The sequence below is a fragment of the Phaenicophaeus curvirostris genome, chromosome 21 (assembly GCF_032191515.1).
Source record: "Phaenicophaeus curvirostris isolate KB17595 chromosome 21, BPBGC_Pcur_1.0, whole genome shotgun sequence".
NCBI lineage: Eukaryota > Metazoa > Chordata > Aves > Cuculiformes > Cuculidae > Phaenicophaeus > Phaenicophaeus curvirostris.
In genome coordinates, this window is record NC_091412.1 from 8,471,950 (window position 1) to 8,490,226 (window position 18,277).

Sequence of the window (18,277 nt, forward strand, 5' to 3'; positions counted from 1 at the left end):
GTGGCTGCACGTAGTTGCAGATACTGTGATTGCTATGTGAGAAAACCAATGTCATTGCCAAGAACGTCTTAGTAGTTCAAAGTATGTAAGACAGCCCCTTCTTCTCAGCAACCCTATCCACATAAAGATCTCCTTTGAAAGCTCAACGTTTACGATGCTATTTAAGTATTAGAATCTCTGAAATCACACTTTTAGGCAAAGAAGTCACAATTGATGAGGTTTCAGATCTTTTATGAGCAAAGATGTTTTAATGTGTCACATTCAAAGACCATGAATCTTTCTTTACATGAAAAGAAAAAAATCATTTCATAGACTTGGAGCTAGAGAGGCCCACGAGAGTTTCTGCAGATTAAAGTGCATGAAATACACGCATTATCCTTCATACATAAAATATTTCGCAACAGGAGTGAGAACACAGTAAGTGTTAAATAATATTTAGAGTTAAAAGTACCTGAAAAGGATCTCTCCTTGGAGAGAGAGATTAACCGAACATCCTCCTGGACAGCTGTGCAAGTTCTCAACTTTTCTGTACAAGTGGTTTAAAAATCACACATTCCATATTCTGGAATATTCAAAACAATGACTTGATAAGACAAACATTCTTCAGTTACCTCAATTCCATATTATTTTCTTACAGTTATCACGACCCTGTGCATTGGTGCTTGGATACATGGCCTCATCTATGCAGCATCATCCATCTCAAGAAATCAAACCTGAGCTCTCGTGCTAAAGCCCAAATGAGTGACTGAATACGTTCAGCAGCTTTTCTGGTACTGAACCCCTTCCCTCCCTTGTCACTTTACTCATTCAAATTTCACATATTAATTAGTACATTAACAAAGAGAGGCCACGTATGAACAGCACAGTCACAGGCCACAGCTGATGTAGGAAGACTGGTGGTTGGAAAACACGTGCAGCATCTCAGAAGGCAGATGCTTCCAACACCGCTGCTTAGTGACGAAAAGAGATTAAAACCAAATTTAAAAATGAGATTTGCAATTTCAATAACTGTGTTTTATCATTCAATATAGAAAAAGGCAAACTAGTGTATTTATGCAGTCATGAGGGAAACTTGAGAGAGAAACTAAGTCATCACCTGTCCCTTGAGACACCAAGTTCAGAAATCAAGACTGGTATTTTAAAACTTACTTTTTCCTAGTCTAAAAACAAAAATAAAAAGCTTTAACGGTTAAGTTCTATTTGGTAGAATTGTCTAAAACCAGAATTCTATTTGCATCTTAATACAGGTGTACATTATGGAAATCAAATAGCAATAAAACTGAGTTGAGGAAAACCACACTGCGTGAAGACTGGAGCTACACACTGGCCCGTAAACCAAATTAAGACAGAAAGGAAGTTTTTCATTCACCTGCTGAGCTGCACATGGAGCCTATTCTGTAAGTGTTCTGTCACCAGCAGAAAGCAGCCAGAACAACTCCACTGATTATTGGCCGTTACCTGACCAGATGGAACTGGTCCAAAAGGGAAACAAGAAGCTTAGCACATAATAAAGAATCCAATCCTTTTTCCTATGAACAGTTAGGAAATTATATTTTCCTCTTTCCATTCAGCGAGCAACAAGCCTCATTAAATTAAGAGGAAATTGAAACTACAGCAATCTTTACCAGGCAGATATCTAGGATGCCATTAACTCATTTGCCACCATCATCGCACGTTCACTCAAATGGTAAATGCAGTGGTTTCTTCCACTTCAGGTAGAAATATATTCCTCAGAAAGGAATTATAATGCACAAATGAATATTATCCATCCAGATGGACTTGACATTCTAACGCTGACAGCCTACTGGCAGACATAACGGAACAGCAAAGATGCTCCACGATTGCACGTATGGCACGGCAGCCAGCGGAGGGACAAGAGCCCTCCCAAACCTCACCTAGAAAAGGAAAAACACGACCTGAACGGTTTTTACAACAGGAGTACACCCTGCAGTCCCCGCACCTCGCTACTACATCTATTGTTACGATTCACATGAAGTTCCTTGAAGAAGGAACTAAACAATGGGTTTGTTCCAGCAGTATCTGATGATTAGATGATTGAGCTTTATACATGTCATTGTGTATAATTAAGCTACAGTAATCAAATTTCTTCTGAAAACCCCTACCGCTAACATAGCAACACTGAAGCACGCAGGCATTGCGAGCTCAAATCAGTCTGACACACGTACAACACCCGTGCACAGTGACAGAACAGCATGGAAGCTTCCAGAAACACCTTCCTACCTGGCTCCATTCCACCATACTCAGGATATCCTGGCTTCTACCAGTAAAGTTACTTCCACATCCACACATAAACTTAATGAGCATTGAATGTAGTTTTGTGGAGAGAAAAAGACCAAAATTTACATATAATCTAGACTGACACTTGCTGCTTTTCCAAGCACGCATATAAATCTGCTTTGGGTGAATTCATTCAATAGGAACCTTTTAATTTGTCCCTCAAACTGCTGACCTAACTCAGTCTTCTTTGGTCCCTCATACTAAAAAAAGCTTCCCACTCATCAAGCCAACAGATGTTAGAACTACAAATGTGCAAACGACTTCCAGAACATCGACTTCCTTTGTGAAAAGGCTATTTCACAGTAAGTGTAATCTACTGTAAGTGAAACCTTATTTTCTGGGAAGCGAGCTACTGCCATGCCACGGTAGCCTGAGAGGCAGATCCAAGGGCAAACCTTGAACGCAGTGTCAAACCCAGAACCTGGTTAAAATCTTGTATTTAGACCTTGACCAATAAGCACCACACCAGAAAGGAGTCTAAATACAGCTGCAACTTGAGCTCTACATTCTTAACAGTAAAAACAAAGGACTAAACCTATACGGATCACAGGAGTGACTTCTAGTAAAAAAGCAACTGCCTTTACCAACCACACTGCACCGGCTGAACTACGCAGCCAGCAGATTCTGCTTTTTATTTCTCCTGTGCATTTTTTTTCTTTTTTCTTGCCCTATCTGCAAACTAAAAGCAACACAAGAAATGCATACACACAGGGTACACTCCAAAATTCTTTAGCTTCTGCCCACTATAATATAGCTGGAATAACTGGCATGTCTTGACATCTGCTTAGGAGCACTTGTGAGAGGTGAAATAATGCTTATCATGTACAGGTATCCTATCCAGCAACTTTCTCCCTGGTTATCGCTACTTGTGAAGTGTGTCGTTGCTAAATGAGCTATTTACAAATGTAAACTATGTCATTAAAGATTTAAAATAAATAGACAACCTTTACAGTAGGTAGCAACTTGACAACAAGGTAACAGATCATCCAAAGACATCTCTCAAAGGAATGATCTGTGTATGCTGCTTGATTTTTTTTTGTAACGAAGCAAATCCTTGGCTCGCAATCTGTTCTGCAACAACTTCCTCGGTTTTCTTCTTTTATGCTGGATAACTCTGTAAAAACTCCTTAAGTTTTGTTGGATAGTCTGTCATCACTCCAGTTGCTCCCAGGTCAAACGCCCTCTTGTATTCTTCATCTTCATTCAGCACCCAAATATACACCTACAGGATGAGAGAAAGACAAATTGTTACAGAAAATACTCAAATTAAAAAACCAAAAAAGGTGACTTCTGACCTGAATTGTTTTGTGTGTGAGAGACGTTGCTACATACACTTAAAATGATAAATGATTACACTGTGATGCCAAAGACTTGCACACAAACATATCCAGCTTCTTCCCCCGAGCCCCAAAAAGGGACACTTTCAAGTGGTGATTCCAACTCCACGTCGTTACCTGAGACTTCAGGTATTTCTAGAAGTCAAAATATTATTTTGTGAAAAGCCCAAAACAGGTAAGCAGTTCAGCAGATTTTGTAGGCTTAACTTTGAAGTGTGAGAAAACCCCCAATTTTAAAGGTATTTAAAGAGTCTTTTTCCAAGCATACAATCCTTCCTTTGCAACTACCGAGCTGCAAATCTAACAGTTTAAGCTACTGCTCAGGAACCAAAAAAGCAACTTAGGATCCTAGCAACACAACAGAACACGTTGGGAGAACATGAATCCATCTGAAGGCCATTTCTGGCTGGTTCAAATTCTCACTAGGTTAAAAGCACATTTCCTTTTGCCACGCTGTACCTGAATGCCCCTGGCAGTGAGGTGGTCGAAAAGTGCCTTGCGCATCAGCAATCTGCAGAAAGGAGAAAGATGCCATTTAAGAACTTGAAGTACATAAGCATTTTTCAATATCTGTTGATGTTCTGTAATAAATTTTCCGTAGAGAATGTAGATTCAATGATTTCCATAAGAAAGTGACTAGAAATCTAATTATAGAAAACTCTTAGATCAAGCAACTCAAGACTGGTTAACGCAGACATCTAGAAACTGGCATTAGCTATGGATATTTGTATCAACTCTTCGGAAGATCAAATCCAACAGATTCCTTGTTCACTGTACAGGTACCATGGACTGTCCTGACCCAGGGGTAGGAACTTTCCCCTTGGCCTTGTTGAACCTCATGAGGTTCCCACAGCCCCACTTCTCCAGCTTGTCCAGGTCCCTCTCGATAACACCTCATCCTTCCAGTATCCAAAATAACAAATAGCACTAGCAATAGCTCTTCTTAGTTGCTTGAGTCAACTGTTAATACATAGGCAAAATACAAATAAAAATTTAATAAGATAAAGATCTTACGTGTCAGCCAGCCAGACAATAAATTTCTGGCTTTTTGTCATCTTCTGTGGTTCTTTCAGCCTGATGAGGAAAAGGAAACAAAATAATTATCAGGGCAGATTAAAATATTATTTGAGATGTTCCTGCAAAAGGAGCGTGAAGAATTGATCTTGCCATTTCTCTAATTAGAGCAGTAATTGCACTGTCCAGGACAGTGACTTAGAATTGGGTTACACAAGAGAAATGTGCTACATTTAAGAGAAGCAGCAGAAATGGGTGTTCAGCAGCATTTTGAGTAAAGTATGGGAAACAAAGAGCATGTGGCATCTCATATTCACCCTATTAGTGACTTGCCTCCTGGCCTTAATCAGAGTAATTTGTTCTGAAGAGGGAGAAAAGAGTGAAAATAAGTTATTTGCACAGCAGCACTCCATGTTACTGCCTAGACGGCATCAGCACGAGCTGCATTGCGAAGGCAGCTGCGCGGAGGCAGTATTTACAGGAGATGCCGTAAACAGGAAACCCTGATATAACACAGACACCCCACCCTGACAACTGTGTAACTGGGAGCTGGCTGGAGACAGGTGAAATGCAGAGGAGCAGAAGATTCACACAGCTTTCTCTTAGGAATCAAAAACTAACACAACAGCCTCCTCAGCTCCAGGATCCCGACTCCGCCACTGCTCCAGTTGGGACCATCGTTCACTTGCTTTACTATCATTTCAGGGCAGCACCCACTGAGAGGCTCGCACTCACTTGAGGATGATTGAAGGCATGGGAATCTCCAGGAACTCTTCCTTGAAAGGAATGAACGGCAGCAGACCAGTGTAGAACAGGCCAAGAAGCAGGAGGACACGTTGGGAACAGAAGATAATGGGAATGTCGGAATTCTGCAGGAATTGGGGAAGAGGGATACTAAACTATCCTGGTAGATAGCTGAGTCTGTTGCAATTAAATCTACTCATTAATGCGTGTTTAAAGTTTAGCACTTGCACCTAAAGATGAAGCTGCCGACTGTTTACAATACGCCTGTCAGTGAAATTAAATTACTCTTAAATTAGCCTGTAATCCAAGTAAAAGTTTTACACAATTTGGAAGGCAACGGGAACCTGAAAAGGTAAAGTTCCACCGGCTGCAGCTCTGTTTTTGTAACCTGCCTTCATCGTCTTTCCAGGCTGCAGGGCACCACACAGCATTTTCTCTTAGACCAGTATTACTGCACAGAGCAAGCTGTGCTCTAGATGGACTTCAGGTACAAAAAGGAATAGAATCTACAGCTGTAAAACAGCTTTACACCAATATAACTGTGTGTCAACCAGTGGACACATCCATTATTTTGATAAAAAGAAACACACAATAAGCAATCCTTTGAAAAATTGCTCCTCTACCAGATGAATCATGCACAAAACAGGCTCTAAGAGCTCCTGGCATAAAATCATAACACCCTGTAGTTTTTTTTGAACAAGAATAAAACACGATTAATCTTAATTCCTCAGTATACGGGTGTTAACTGTGCTTAATTTATTGTTACAGTATAGTAAGCAGAATACAGTCCAAGTGCAAAATGTCTTGTAACATCTGAAAGTCTGGCAGAGGCAGCCAGATCCCGACTGACAGGGTGCGTTCCTGTACATTTTGTCCCCACACAGCAGCAAGCAGGGAAGAATGAAGCTGAGCTGGACGCATTCTTACCTCCTTCAGACACTTCGATACAACCTCGTAACTGACATTCCCCCAAACTGTCAAATGCTCTCGCTTATACTGCCTCACCAGCTCCGAAACCTGCAAGGGAAAAAAGCAGAATCCTAACTTGTGTTCACTGAAAATTACGCGCGGAGTTATTGAACTGAAACTCTATTTGTTACTCTTCAACTACCTACATCATTACAGAAAAGACACTGCCTCCCATCTTAAGATGATTGTGCTGCTTTGACTGGAATGAAACGGGTGTTTAGGTCAACAGATAAAAAGAAAGACCATTATACCCAAAATAAACCCTGGGGAATTAAAGAAAATGAGATGGTAAAATAGCATCTGATGGAGAGCAGACTTCCTCTTGTGTAATGAGTACTTATTGCCACTCTGAGATTATGTTTTTATGCTGCTTTGGTAGGCAATGGTCCCTAAGACGACCCTTAATATGAAATACAACCCAAAAACCTAACATCGTAGCATCGGTTCCATGTCAAGGGCACGGAAAGAGCTGTTTGCTGAATATTTTGCACAAGATCACATCTCCATCTCCTGTATCAGCTCACACACGCAGCAAGATTTAACATGTGAAGGATGAAGCAGTGCAAGAACACTAGGTTTAGTGCCCCAGACTGCCAGCAACTCCAAGAAACATTTATTTTGGAATTTCAGCACGATTACGTGACATTCAGTCTCAGTTCGGTGTAGATTTTCATGTACCTTTTTGATCAACACATTGTTGTTCACTTTGATGTCAATGTTGACAGGAGTTTGGGGAAACGCCTCAAACACCTCTTTCAGGAGTGGAATACGGTTGTCTTTTCCCTCGGAGTGGCTTTCTGGGGAAACAAGTTGTCATTGCTGTGACCATTTTTAATAAACCACAGAAAAAAGATGAAACTTTGTTATCCTAAACTTTGCAAAAAAAAAAAATTATAGTTACTAGAATTAGCACATTTTGAAAAAAGACTTACTTCCCTGGCATAGCCGTAATTAATTATGATAAGCTCACTTCTATAAAGAAAATGCCCTGAGCATATTGCACATCTAGCTTTGAGCTTCATTAAATTCAGTCATTATTTAGCAGCAGTAGGAGCGCAGGCTTTGTTAAAATCCTGAAAGAGCAAGCATGGGCTCGGTTACCACATCCCAAATGCAACGAGATTAACATGAAACAAGACCAGACGAGAAAAACTTTTCCCTCTAGGAAAATTTACTGGAGAAGAATAACGGAAAAAAGGACCAAAAGGCAACTCCCCCCAGATTTTATTGTTGGAAACTGCTTGTAGCTCTAGGGAATTAACTGAACTCTCTGGCCATCTTACCTTTCTGAAATGTGACATCCAACCTGCTGAGATAGGGTGGAAGTTCCTTAAAAATAAAGGGAAATGGAATAATAATTTAAATGCAGGGATATAATCACACCTTTTTCTCAAAAAAAAAAAAGACAAGAAGACTATAATTCCTAAGACACTTATCTTTCTAGGTAGAAAGAGTGTTTCTTTTAAATCTTCTTGATTTAGAAACACTGTGTTCATTCTTACTTGAACTGTTTGGCCTTCTTAGTCACGTTACCTGTAGCTGAGCAAGGCAAAACATTTCCAGACATCTGTCTGGAAATTCTGAGAATTCCACTTAAATATCAGATGGAAACACAGTTCCGTAAAACAGACCTTTAAAAGTGTCAGTGCAGGTAGGATTCATCTACTGTTTTTCCCAATAAACAGCCGGTCATACGAGAAGGAGCCTGGTGACTAAGCTTCCTTTGTCATCTGTACAGTGAAACAGGCCCTCCTCCAGAAATCCATCCACCCAGCCTATCAGACACAGTTAATCACTCCCTAGAAACGTGCCGGCTCTCCCCTGACTACGCAGGGACCACAGGTAACTTTTGTCTTTAGTAAGACAAGATGAATTCCCCCTCCTTAGAGTCTTGGCACGGGCACCCAACCTTCCTGCCCACCCCAACCACTCAACAAACACATTTTTAAACATCATCTGGCACTAAGGTTTTTCTTTTCAGCTTACAGAGTATTTGAGGTCGGAGATGTTGACATCAACTCCTGTCGATCTCTTCAGGTTCTCATCATGAGACACCACCACTTGCTCATCTTTCGTCAGATGGCAATCCAGCTCCAGCATGTCTGTTCCTATATCGACCGCACTGGAAGCAAAGAAGCCTGCCTTGAACCACACGTGTGTTTTGTACAGGTCCAAACCTAACATATATGTGTTACTAATTAAAGTAATCCCACGGGAAGTACTTTAGATGCTTTCTGATGCAATGAATCATAGAATCATAGAATAGTTTGGGTTGGAAGGGACCTTAAAATTCATTCAGTTCCAACCCCCCTGCCACGAGCAGGGACACCTCCCACAGGATCAAGCTGATCAAAGCCCCATCCAACCTGCTCTTGAACACCTCCAGGGATGGGGCAGCCACAGCCTTTCCAGGACCTCCCCACCCTTATCGTGAAGAAATTCCTCCTTACGTCCAGTCTAAATCTGCCCCTCTCCAGTTTATACCCATTGTCCCCAGTCCTATCACTCCAAGCCTTTGTGAACAGTCCCTCCCCAGCTTTCCTGTAGCCCCTTCAGGTACTTGAAAGTCACTATGAGGTCTCCTCAGAGCCTTCTCTTCTCCAAGCTGAAAAACCCCAACTCTCTCAGCCTGTTCTCGTATGGGAGGTGCTCCAGCCCTCACATCACCCTTGTAGCCTCCTCTGGACCCATTCCAACAGCTCTATCTCCTTCTTATGCTGAGTATTCCAGAGCTGGACACAATACTGCAGATGAGGTCTCACAAGAGAGGAGCAGAGGGGCAGAATCACCTTCCTCCCCACAGTCTTGCTGCAAGGCAAGAAGCAAATAACTTTACTGCAGCAGGAAAGCTGATGCAAGAATAAACAACACATCATGAATCAGAGATGGGATTTGAACTCGGGAGCTTTGGCTCCATCATCCACAGAAACTACACAGCATACCTGTCGATTGCAACCTGGCACCTCGCTGTTGAGAAACCTCCTCCTGCAGTACTGTTTCAGAGTTTGGAGTGTGATGTTTGTTAGCACTGGCACATATTGCCACTGAAAGGAGACATCTCTTTTTAAAAAAGTAATCAATTGTCAGGGATGTGAAAGTCTATTTTTCACTTGATTTAAGTTACTCAGGAACGCATGGGTCAGGAAATTATCAGCAGGGCTTTTGGCTTTTAGGCTAGCAAAATAGCATTTAAAAAAATTATTTAATGAAAAACTTTCAATTTTAAAAAAATAAACTATGCAACCACCTAGTCATACTTTTTCAAAGAAAAATAGCTATTCCTGTTCTAGTCCATTGCTTTGAAAAGTTCTAATCTAATCCCAAATCCACTCTATAGAAGCTTAGCTCATAGAATCGTAGAATCACTAGGTTGGAAAAGACCTCTTAGATCATCAAGTCCAACCATTCCTATCTGCCACTAAACTATGTCCTTGAGCACCTCATCCACCCATCTTTAAAATACCTCCAGGGATGGAGACTCCACCACCCTGCGCAGCCTTTGCCAGGGCCCAGTGACCCTTTCGGTGAAAATTTTTTTCCTGATGTCCAGTCTGACCCTTCCCTGGCAGAGCTTGAGGCCATTGCCCCTTGTCCTGTTCCCTCTGACATGTGGGAGAAGAGCCCAGCTCCCTCCTCTCTACAACCTCCTTACAGGTAGTTGTAGAGAGCAATGAGGTCTCCCCTCAGCCTCCTCTTCTCCAGGCTAAACAACCCCAGGAGGAGTAAAAGAAAGCAGAAAGGAGTAATAATACAGATGAAAAATAAGAGCAATAGACCTCACACCAGAAGAAAAAAACCAAGCCTTGTTCCAATGAGAAATTAATTGCTCATTCTATTGGTAAAGATACCCAGGAGGTGTCGTTCCACCAGCTAAAGGTCCCAGCCTGAAGCCTGAATGCTTCCTTCCAAACATTGGGCTGCTCCTTTTAGCCACCTCAGAACAAACCTACCACCTCTCTGAGCGCAGCCGACACCAGACCCTGAGCTCTGGAGCTCCAGCAGCTGCTCCTTAGCGGAAGGGCTCTACCAACAGCTGCAGTCCAGGCACGCCAGAACCACTCACAAACACAGGAACAAACCAAAAAATTGGAATATACTCCCCTACGTGTTTAACACCATTTCCAGTCCAGCTGGGAAAATGATCCAGAAGGGGGTTGTCAAATTAAAACCAATTTGTTAACTGCTTTTCGGTGCTGCTAATTAAGAATTAAGGGAGGAACAAAATCCTATTACACATGGAGATACACAGCCTGCTCTGTGTAATTTTTCCTCCGGAGGAAAAGCATCTCTAAATGTGCTGCAGGAGATTTGCCAAACGTGTAGAAGATGTTCTCATCTAGTACCACATCCGATCATTTAACCAGCAAAGTTTATTAGAAATGTCACTGCTTAAGAAATTCGGACTGATGCTGCATGGAAACAGGAGAACAACAAGTTGCCTTGTTAACACATTTGAGAATATGCCAGGCTCTTATTAACCGCTTGCTGCTAAATAAGCTTCCTTCAAGCACTGTGGTTTTTTTCCAGCTGGAAAACAGTTTGTTCTGCAGCTCTGTAATAACATATCACTGCTCCAGAGAAGACTCTGCATGTTCTCCAGACTCAGAAGAATGTGTTGGATTCAGACTCGACTGCTCCATAACTCAAGTTGTGAAGCAGGCTCTCATTTGCAAATTAGGATGACAGAGCTCTCTGCTTAACTCCAACTGCTTTGCAGTGACTGCTTTCTGCAGAAATAGTACGCCTTAATTATTCACCCAAGGCTATCTCAAACCAAGTAACTGAACCTCGCTACTGGCAGTTGCGACGAGTCCGAAAAGCAAACCTCAATACATTTGTTACAGCTGTAAAACAATTAAAACTGCTAGAAGAGAGTCAGACAAACGCCTGCATCACAAAACACCTACCTCCTGGCATGGTCCTTACTCTAAGCACTGCAGCTTACTCATAGAATCATAGTTTGGGTTGGAAGGGACCTTAAAGCCCATTCAGTCCCAATCCCTGCCACGAGCAGGGACACCTCCCACTGGATCAGGGGCTCCAAGCCCCATCCAACCTGGCCTTGAACCCCTCCAGGGATGGGGCAGCCACCACTGCTCTGGGCAGCCTGGGCCAGGGCCTCCCCACTCTCATAGGGAGTCTTGGAAATGAAATAAAAACAGGTTAGGGCGTAACTTTCTTTGTGAGAGCCCTGTCTAAAACCAGTACAATGCACCATGAAAATAAAGAAACGGTTAAAAAACACAGAAGCGCTTTCCAGAAAGTCTGTGCTAGCAGACTTGAAATAAAAAAAGGCAGGCCTGCAGGAAAAAAACACCCAACTATGCTAAGCTTCCATGGAGATAGAAAATCCTGCAGTACTCTGAATAGCTCTGTTTGGTTGGGAAAGCTGGCACTCCTCAGCCTGCAAGGAAATGTGCAAACTGATGAGGCTACTTAGCACAAAGCAAATTAAAAACCCCAAACCAAAGCAAGAGAAGCCCACATAATTTGCTCGGTGCTCCTTGGCAGCTGGAGTTTTAGATACACTGCTTCCTCAAATGCTTTTGAGAACCTTGTTTGAATTCATTACTTAATGCTGGAGGCTTAAAGGGCTTTCCAGTACCTACTAGGTTTTAAACACCTAGGTGAGAGGCTTCTACACATTGCGCGGATGATGTGTATGAAGGGGAAAAAACATAGTACAAACATTTTTAATAGCTTTACAAATGGGATCTTAAAAGTTAGTGAACATTAGGATTTCAGTCACAATAATTCTAGGAGAGAAATTATTAGCCTTCTATATAGAACCATGGAAGAGTTTGGGTTGGAAGGGACCCTAAAGATCATCCAGTTCTACACCCCTGCCACGGGCAGGGACACCTCCTGCTGGATCAGGAGCTCCAAGCCCCATCCAACCTGGCCTTGAACCCCTCCAGGGATGGGGCAGCCACAGCTTCCCTGGGCAGCCTGTTCCAGGGCCCTCTCCACTCTCATAGTGAAGAAATTCTTCCTTATGTCTAGTCTAAATCTGCCCCTCTCCAGTTTATACACACTGCCTCTCATGCTATCACTACAAGCCTTTGTATACAGAGGAGGGAACTGAATATCATGGAACTAAGAGAGCATCTAAGAGAATCGCTTACAGGTGTAAGAACCATCAAGAGATTCAGACTTCCTGAATCCAGCCTTGTATGCTACTTAGTGTATTAGTATAGGCTATGATCTGAAAAGCCTTTTAAGAAACACCAATGTAACTAAAAAAAAACAGTGTCTGATACTAGCTATGAAAAATAGCTTTATAATTAATAAATTAATGGAAGTAATTGCCAGAAGCAGTACTGTTTCATGCTTTATTAGCCAGCACAGAAGGAATCTGGCCTATGGAGTTTTAGTTCCAATTGCCAGCTTGCCACATTACTGTGCACAAATCCTGGTTTGTGGCATCCCAGCTCCTTCTTGTTTAAATGGAATTAAGGTTGAGCAAGCCACAGAAGCCGCCCAAAGGACAGGCGACTTTCCTAAGTAGGACACCAGAACCAAACAACTGATGGAAATCCCGTCTTTCGCAATTGCTTCACTCACTAAAGACAATGAGAATGCAGCTGATTTAGGCATTACTAGTTCCATTTCTACTCACTGGTGAAAGGCTGCCATGGTGTTTTCCAGGTTCTCGCCAGCACCTACAAAAAAATAACAAAAACTAGAACTTGTAGAAAACAGTTTTTCTCCCCCTGAATTCCCAGTGGAAATAAATAAAACATAATAGATGTTCAACACTCGGAGGAACGAGTACGAAGCTTGAGTCAGAAATCCGTGTTGCTGCAAACCTACTGGGGAAACCCAAGTAACCGGAATTTCTCAAGTTAAAACAAGTGAAACAAGGGACAAAAAATAGACTTATCCGGGAACTGTGCAACGCTTTGAATATACAAAGCAAAGGGTTAATTTTAACAGAGGTTGGGTGCCCCGTTTTTCCTTAAAGGCCTTGCATTTGGCTATGACAACATGCTCCACAGGAACAGGATACACAGAAAATCTATTTCAGAGGTAGCGGGAGGAGTAATCAGTGAAAAGGTAACTACAGGGGAAGAAAAAGAACAAGGAGAATAACACCCAAGACTCTCTGAAGCTGATATTCCCTAAACGCATAACCCAGTTGATGCTCAAAGAGGCGACGATGTCTTTTTTCAGTGCAAGGATCCTTCCTGAAGCAGCACAAATCTGTCAATGAAGGTTCCTGCTGCCAGCAAAGGGAGGTCTCGAACAAAGGAATGAAACACAGCAACTCCGGGGAAGAAGCGAAAGGGCAAGGAAACTGAATTTTCTTTTGTGCAGGAGTAAACTCTGTGACTCTTAAGCCATCATTCCCTACAGAAAAAATCTCTGACGGTTGGCTGGTTAGGGCCGGGAAAAGGCTGTGCCTCCCCTCCCCTCAGAAGAGGGGCGATACCATATACCAAGAAACAAGTATCAGGAAGATACACGCACCCACGAGGATATCTATGCAAATTTTAACTACTCTTTGGCAGTGATGAATGACAGACCTCATAAACAACAATTATAAAGCCTCAGTTAATGTCTTGCCTATTAACAAGACCTCACCATTACATACTTATCTGAGTCCTTCAGTTACCTAATGAGGGCAAAGCAATTCTATGCACACACAACTACCAATTTAAAATTGCTGTTACCAACTTGTGTTGCTACGATTACAAAATGAAAGTCTTAACTGACTTAGGATCACAATGACAAAATCTGGATGGTCTCAAGTAAGCCAACAGGGCAAAAGCCCACAGCAGCTCCCACGATTAGACACTCCCCAGTATTTTATGGGATGGCAGGGCTAGGAATAGGCTGAGTGGTAAACGTAACCAAGGGATAGAGAGGCTGAGAATCTTATCGTATACTTCTGGTGACTGCTAGCAGATGGGAAACCCAGCACAGCACCTGGATGATTAGTTATAAGTTAACCGCAATAAAAATTGAGGGTTTAGATAACTTATCAGCTGTGACAAGACAGCCATACACCCTGAATGGTAGGAGAGGTGGGGGAAAACTGGAGGCAATCTTCAGTTTGTGACCAAAACAAGGGTATCCTAGCATTCCTGGGCAGAAGTTTTCAAAAAGAAAACTTTAAATGACTGCTCTAACGAGTCACACGAGGAGGAGGTAGGTATGGAGATTCAAACCAGTTGGAAAGAAAACACCCAATTTGTGTGTTTTGGGGAAATGAGGAAAAAAAAGTCGAGAGATCAGCTGAAACAGGAATCCTAAATCAGCAGTGTGGCTTTCACGAACCATACTCGGAAAAGGGAACCACGACAGGCAAGTGATATGCTATACTAAATCATTTTCTCTCCTTAAAAGTGAAAAGTCTGGGCTGGCTGAAGGGCTCCTGACGCTTTATGAAATGCGCCTCCAGATTTATGTATCGTCTGTTTGTGTTAATGCATTTCCCATGCAGATGTTACCTCCTCCAGCGTCCTTTTGCATCCTGTGAGCCAGAAGAGCCACAGCCAGACACCGTGATCGCGTACTCTAGCCCTGCAGGCACCACCATGGGATGAGAGCGAGTTAGTGTCGAGCGCTGGCTCAAGGAGATGACCCTCAGAAGTTCTGCTATTTTGGGGTTTCCAAAGATGACCCTCAGAAAGAACGCTGGCAGCAGGTCAAGGGAAGCGATTGTTCCCCTCTAGTCGGCACTGGGGAAACCACATCTGGAGTGCCACATCCAAAGTACAAAACAGACCTGGATCTACTGGAACAAGTCCAGAGAAGAGCTGTGAAAATTAAAGGATGAGAGATTCTTGCACACTATGAGAGGGTGCAGGAATGGCTTAGCCTGGAGAAGAGAGTCTTGGGTGGATCTTATCAATGCTGGGGAGGAGTAAAGACATATTTTCCTCAGTGGCACCCAGGGAAAGGATGAGAGGCAATGGGAACAAGTTGAAGTACAGGAAATTCAATTTATAAACATAAGGAAAAGCCCTTTTTTAAAATTGGAATAGCGATCAAACTCTGGAATGGCTGCCCAGAGAGGTTATGGAGTGTTCATCCTTGGATGTATTCAATATCGAACTGGATCAGGTCCTGATCAACCTGCTTGAGCTGCCTCAACTCTGGTCAGATGAGTTGGTCGCCAGGAGCCTCTTCCAATCTCAACTCCTCTGGGATTCTGTAAAAGTCTCAAAGACGCCGCAATCCAGTCTGCGCAGCTGGCATAGACTGAGGACTCTGTTAGACTCAACTATTGATCTCAGAAATTACCAGCTTTAAAACTATGCAAAATTGAAGAAATAATTCAGGGCTGCTTTCGCTGGTGAGCTGTGAACTGAGATAAGGAAATTCTTGCATGAAGAAAGAAGTTAAATCAAACTCAACAGGCTTAAAAAAACTCATCTTCAAGGCTTCATCGCAGAGAGGAAAAAGCCAACCAAATTAAGCGCTACGTTGATCTCCAAAGTTAATAGAAGTAATGCAACAGGAAACCTGACACTGTGTCTAAAGCTACAGCATGACTAAAGCATGATGAGAACTTAAGCCTCGCAGTAATTTAAGTTATAAGGTAAACACCACAAAGAGTAAAGTCTCATCATACCCAATGAGCAAAAAAGCTACCAAGATGTCAAGCGTGCATTTCACAATATACAGGTGGACACAGAACAATCGGAAGACGGTGGACTTTGAACACCTCATGAGTAAATCCTCCTGTTGAGTAAGGCTCACGGAAACGCTGGCGATGCCCAGCTTAGGGCTGGGTAACTTCGCTAAGGTCACTGCAAAGAAGCGAGGACAAAAGACTGAGATCATCCCCCATTCCAACAGTCACCCGCCAGTTTTTAATAGCTGGCTAATTAACGAGCAAACAGGTAACAAATAAAACAGAAAACCTTTGTCCACGGAGTGAAAACACACACCTACCAGGAAACAGCAAACGCTGCCTGCCAAACCGAAAGGTGTTTTACCCTGTACTCAAACTACGGTTATAAAGAATCTCATTTTGTCATGAAAAGAAATGAATAAAATCCTATAATTAATAAAACCTGTAAGACAACAGCTCTAGTTTTTGTATTTTAATAATTCAAGGCAGCAGCAGTAGTTGAAGACCACGGGTGAGAACTGTGACCCAGCACTGCACAAACCGGCAGTCGGTACTCGCTTAAAATCAGCATCTGACTCGCCTCCCATGGATTTGGGGCAAAAAAAATAACTAGAAAACTGACTATTTTCACAAATGAAATGAGGCAGTGTGGAAAAAAACGCAGAACTGATCTTTGAAAAGCTGGAAAACACAATTTGCTGTTCGTTTTTTTCCTTCTAACGCTTTTAAAAAAGGCAGAAGAAGGTTTAAAAAACACTTTGGGCTATTTCAGAGGGAAGAAACTTAAAAAAAACCCAACAAACCCTTTCAGAGGGAAACCAGCAGCATCCCAGGGCCTTGGGGACTCAAGGGATCGGCTTTATGGGGGAGTGGGAAGGGCGAGAGCAAAGGGCATCGCTCCCAAGCAAGAAAGCGAAGGAAAAAGGCATTTTGAGGCAAAAAGGTCGCTATTTTGATAGCACGGCTTGGGTCGGGAGGGATCTCGGAGCCAACCTCGACGCCAGGAGCAGCCAGCGCCTCTCCGGGAGGAGAAACATCGAGACAGGGGGTGGTTAGGGAGGGAAAGAGGCTTCTGAGGGAAGCGGCCCCGTGAGGCGGGGTCTGAGGGGGGGGAAAGGAGCCCCGAGGGAGCCCCCCACTCACCGCCGCGGTGCGAGATGTGTCGGCAGCGAAAGCGCTGGCGCTTCGGGCGGTGCAGCAGCCCCGGGCAGCGCAGCAGGAGGGCCGAGGTCAGCACGTAGCCGCCCAGCGCCGACAGCAGGTACAGCGTCGCCGACATGGCGAGACCCTCCGGCTCCGGAGCCGCCTCAGAGACGGAGCCGCCGCGCAGCCGCTACCCCCGCGCCGGGCAGGGCGCCAGCGCGCACGCGCGGGGATCGCGTGGCCACGCCCCCTTCCCGCCTCAGGCTCCGTCTGGCCACGCCCCCTTCCCGCCTCAGGCTCGGTTATGGCCACGCCCCCTCCCGCCTCAGCCCTGGCCGCGCCACCCCCAGCTCCTCCTCTGCCTCAATCTGCCCCTCTCCAGTTTATCCCCATCGCCGCCAGTCCTATCACTCCGAGCCTTTGTGAACAGCCCCTCTTCAGCTTTCTTGTAGCCCCTTAAGATACTGGAAGGTCGCTCTAAGGTCTCCTCAGAGCCTTCTCCAGGCTGAACAACCCCAACTCTCTCAGCCTGTCCTCGTACAGGAGCTGCTCCAGCCCTTGGATCATCCCCGTAGCCTCCTCTGGACCCATTCCAACAGCTCCATCTCCTCCTTATGCTGATGATTCCACAGCTGGACACCACACTCCAGCTGAGGTCTCCCAAGAGAGGAGCAGAGGGGCAGCATCCCCTCCCTGGCCCTGCAGGCCACGCTGCTTTGGATGCAGCCCAGGGCACGGTTGGTTTCTGGGCTGTGAGCACATGTTTCCAGCTCACATCGAGCTTCTCATCCCCAGCCCCCAAGTCCTTCTCACGCTGCTCTCAATCACATCATCTCCCATCCTTTACCAAAACCACGGATGGCCCCAACCCAGAGGTAGGGCCTTGCCCTTGGCCTTGTTGACCCTCATGAGGGTCACACCCCCCACTTCTCCAGCTAAGATATATAAATAGAATATTGTGTTGAGAGTACAACCAGAACCGGTGTTGGGAAGGTAACCTTTATGGCAATTATAATACTGTTCAATTCTGTAGAGCCTTTTCTATGGCTGGTTTAAAGCTCAGCTTGTGCAAGAAAAGTCAAACCTAGACTAGGGATTAGATTTAATGATAATTAATGATTTAAAGGTTAAACTACTTTGAGTACAGGCATAGATTAAATATAAATATAAGTTAGTGGTTGGAAGAGAC

The 18,277-nt window shown here is 43.8% G+C and overlaps 1 protein-coding gene across 1 annotated transcript in view; it reads right to left on the reverse strand.

The window, feature by feature from the left end:
* Nucleotides 1-214: 214 nt before the first annotated feature.
* GDPD1 (glycerophosphodiester phosphodiesterase domain containing 1) overlaps nucleotides 215-18,277 on the reverse strand; it is a 211,271-nt gene continuing 193,208 nt past the window's right edge. Inside the window, exons 2-11 of the mRNA XM_069874292.1 lie at nucleotides 17,089-17,239; nucleotides 12,982-13,024; nucleotides 8,349-8,484; nucleotides 7,646-7,691; nucleotides 7,041-7,159; nucleotides 6,321-6,410; nucleotides 5,385-5,518; nucleotides 4,650-4,709; nucleotides 4,095-4,146; nucleotides 215-3,520 (exon numbers count right to left, since the gene is read on the reverse strand). Of these exons, the coding sequence (XP_069730393.1) occupies nucleotides 3,398-3,520; nucleotides 4,095-4,146; nucleotides 4,650-4,709; nucleotides 5,385-5,518; nucleotides 6,321-6,410; nucleotides 7,041-7,159; nucleotides 7,646-7,691; nucleotides 8,349-8,484; nucleotides 12,982-13,024; nucleotides 17,089-17,224 (939 nt within the window). The 5' untranslated portion in view covers nucleotides 17,225-17,239 and the 3' untranslated portion in view covers nucleotides 215-3,397. The remainder of the gene's footprint in view (nucleotides 3,521-4,094; nucleotides 4,147-4,649; nucleotides 4,710-5,384; nucleotides 5,519-6,320; nucleotides 6,411-7,040; nucleotides 7,160-7,645; nucleotides 7,692-8,348; nucleotides 8,485-12,981; nucleotides 13,025-17,088; nucleotides 17,240-18,277) is intronic.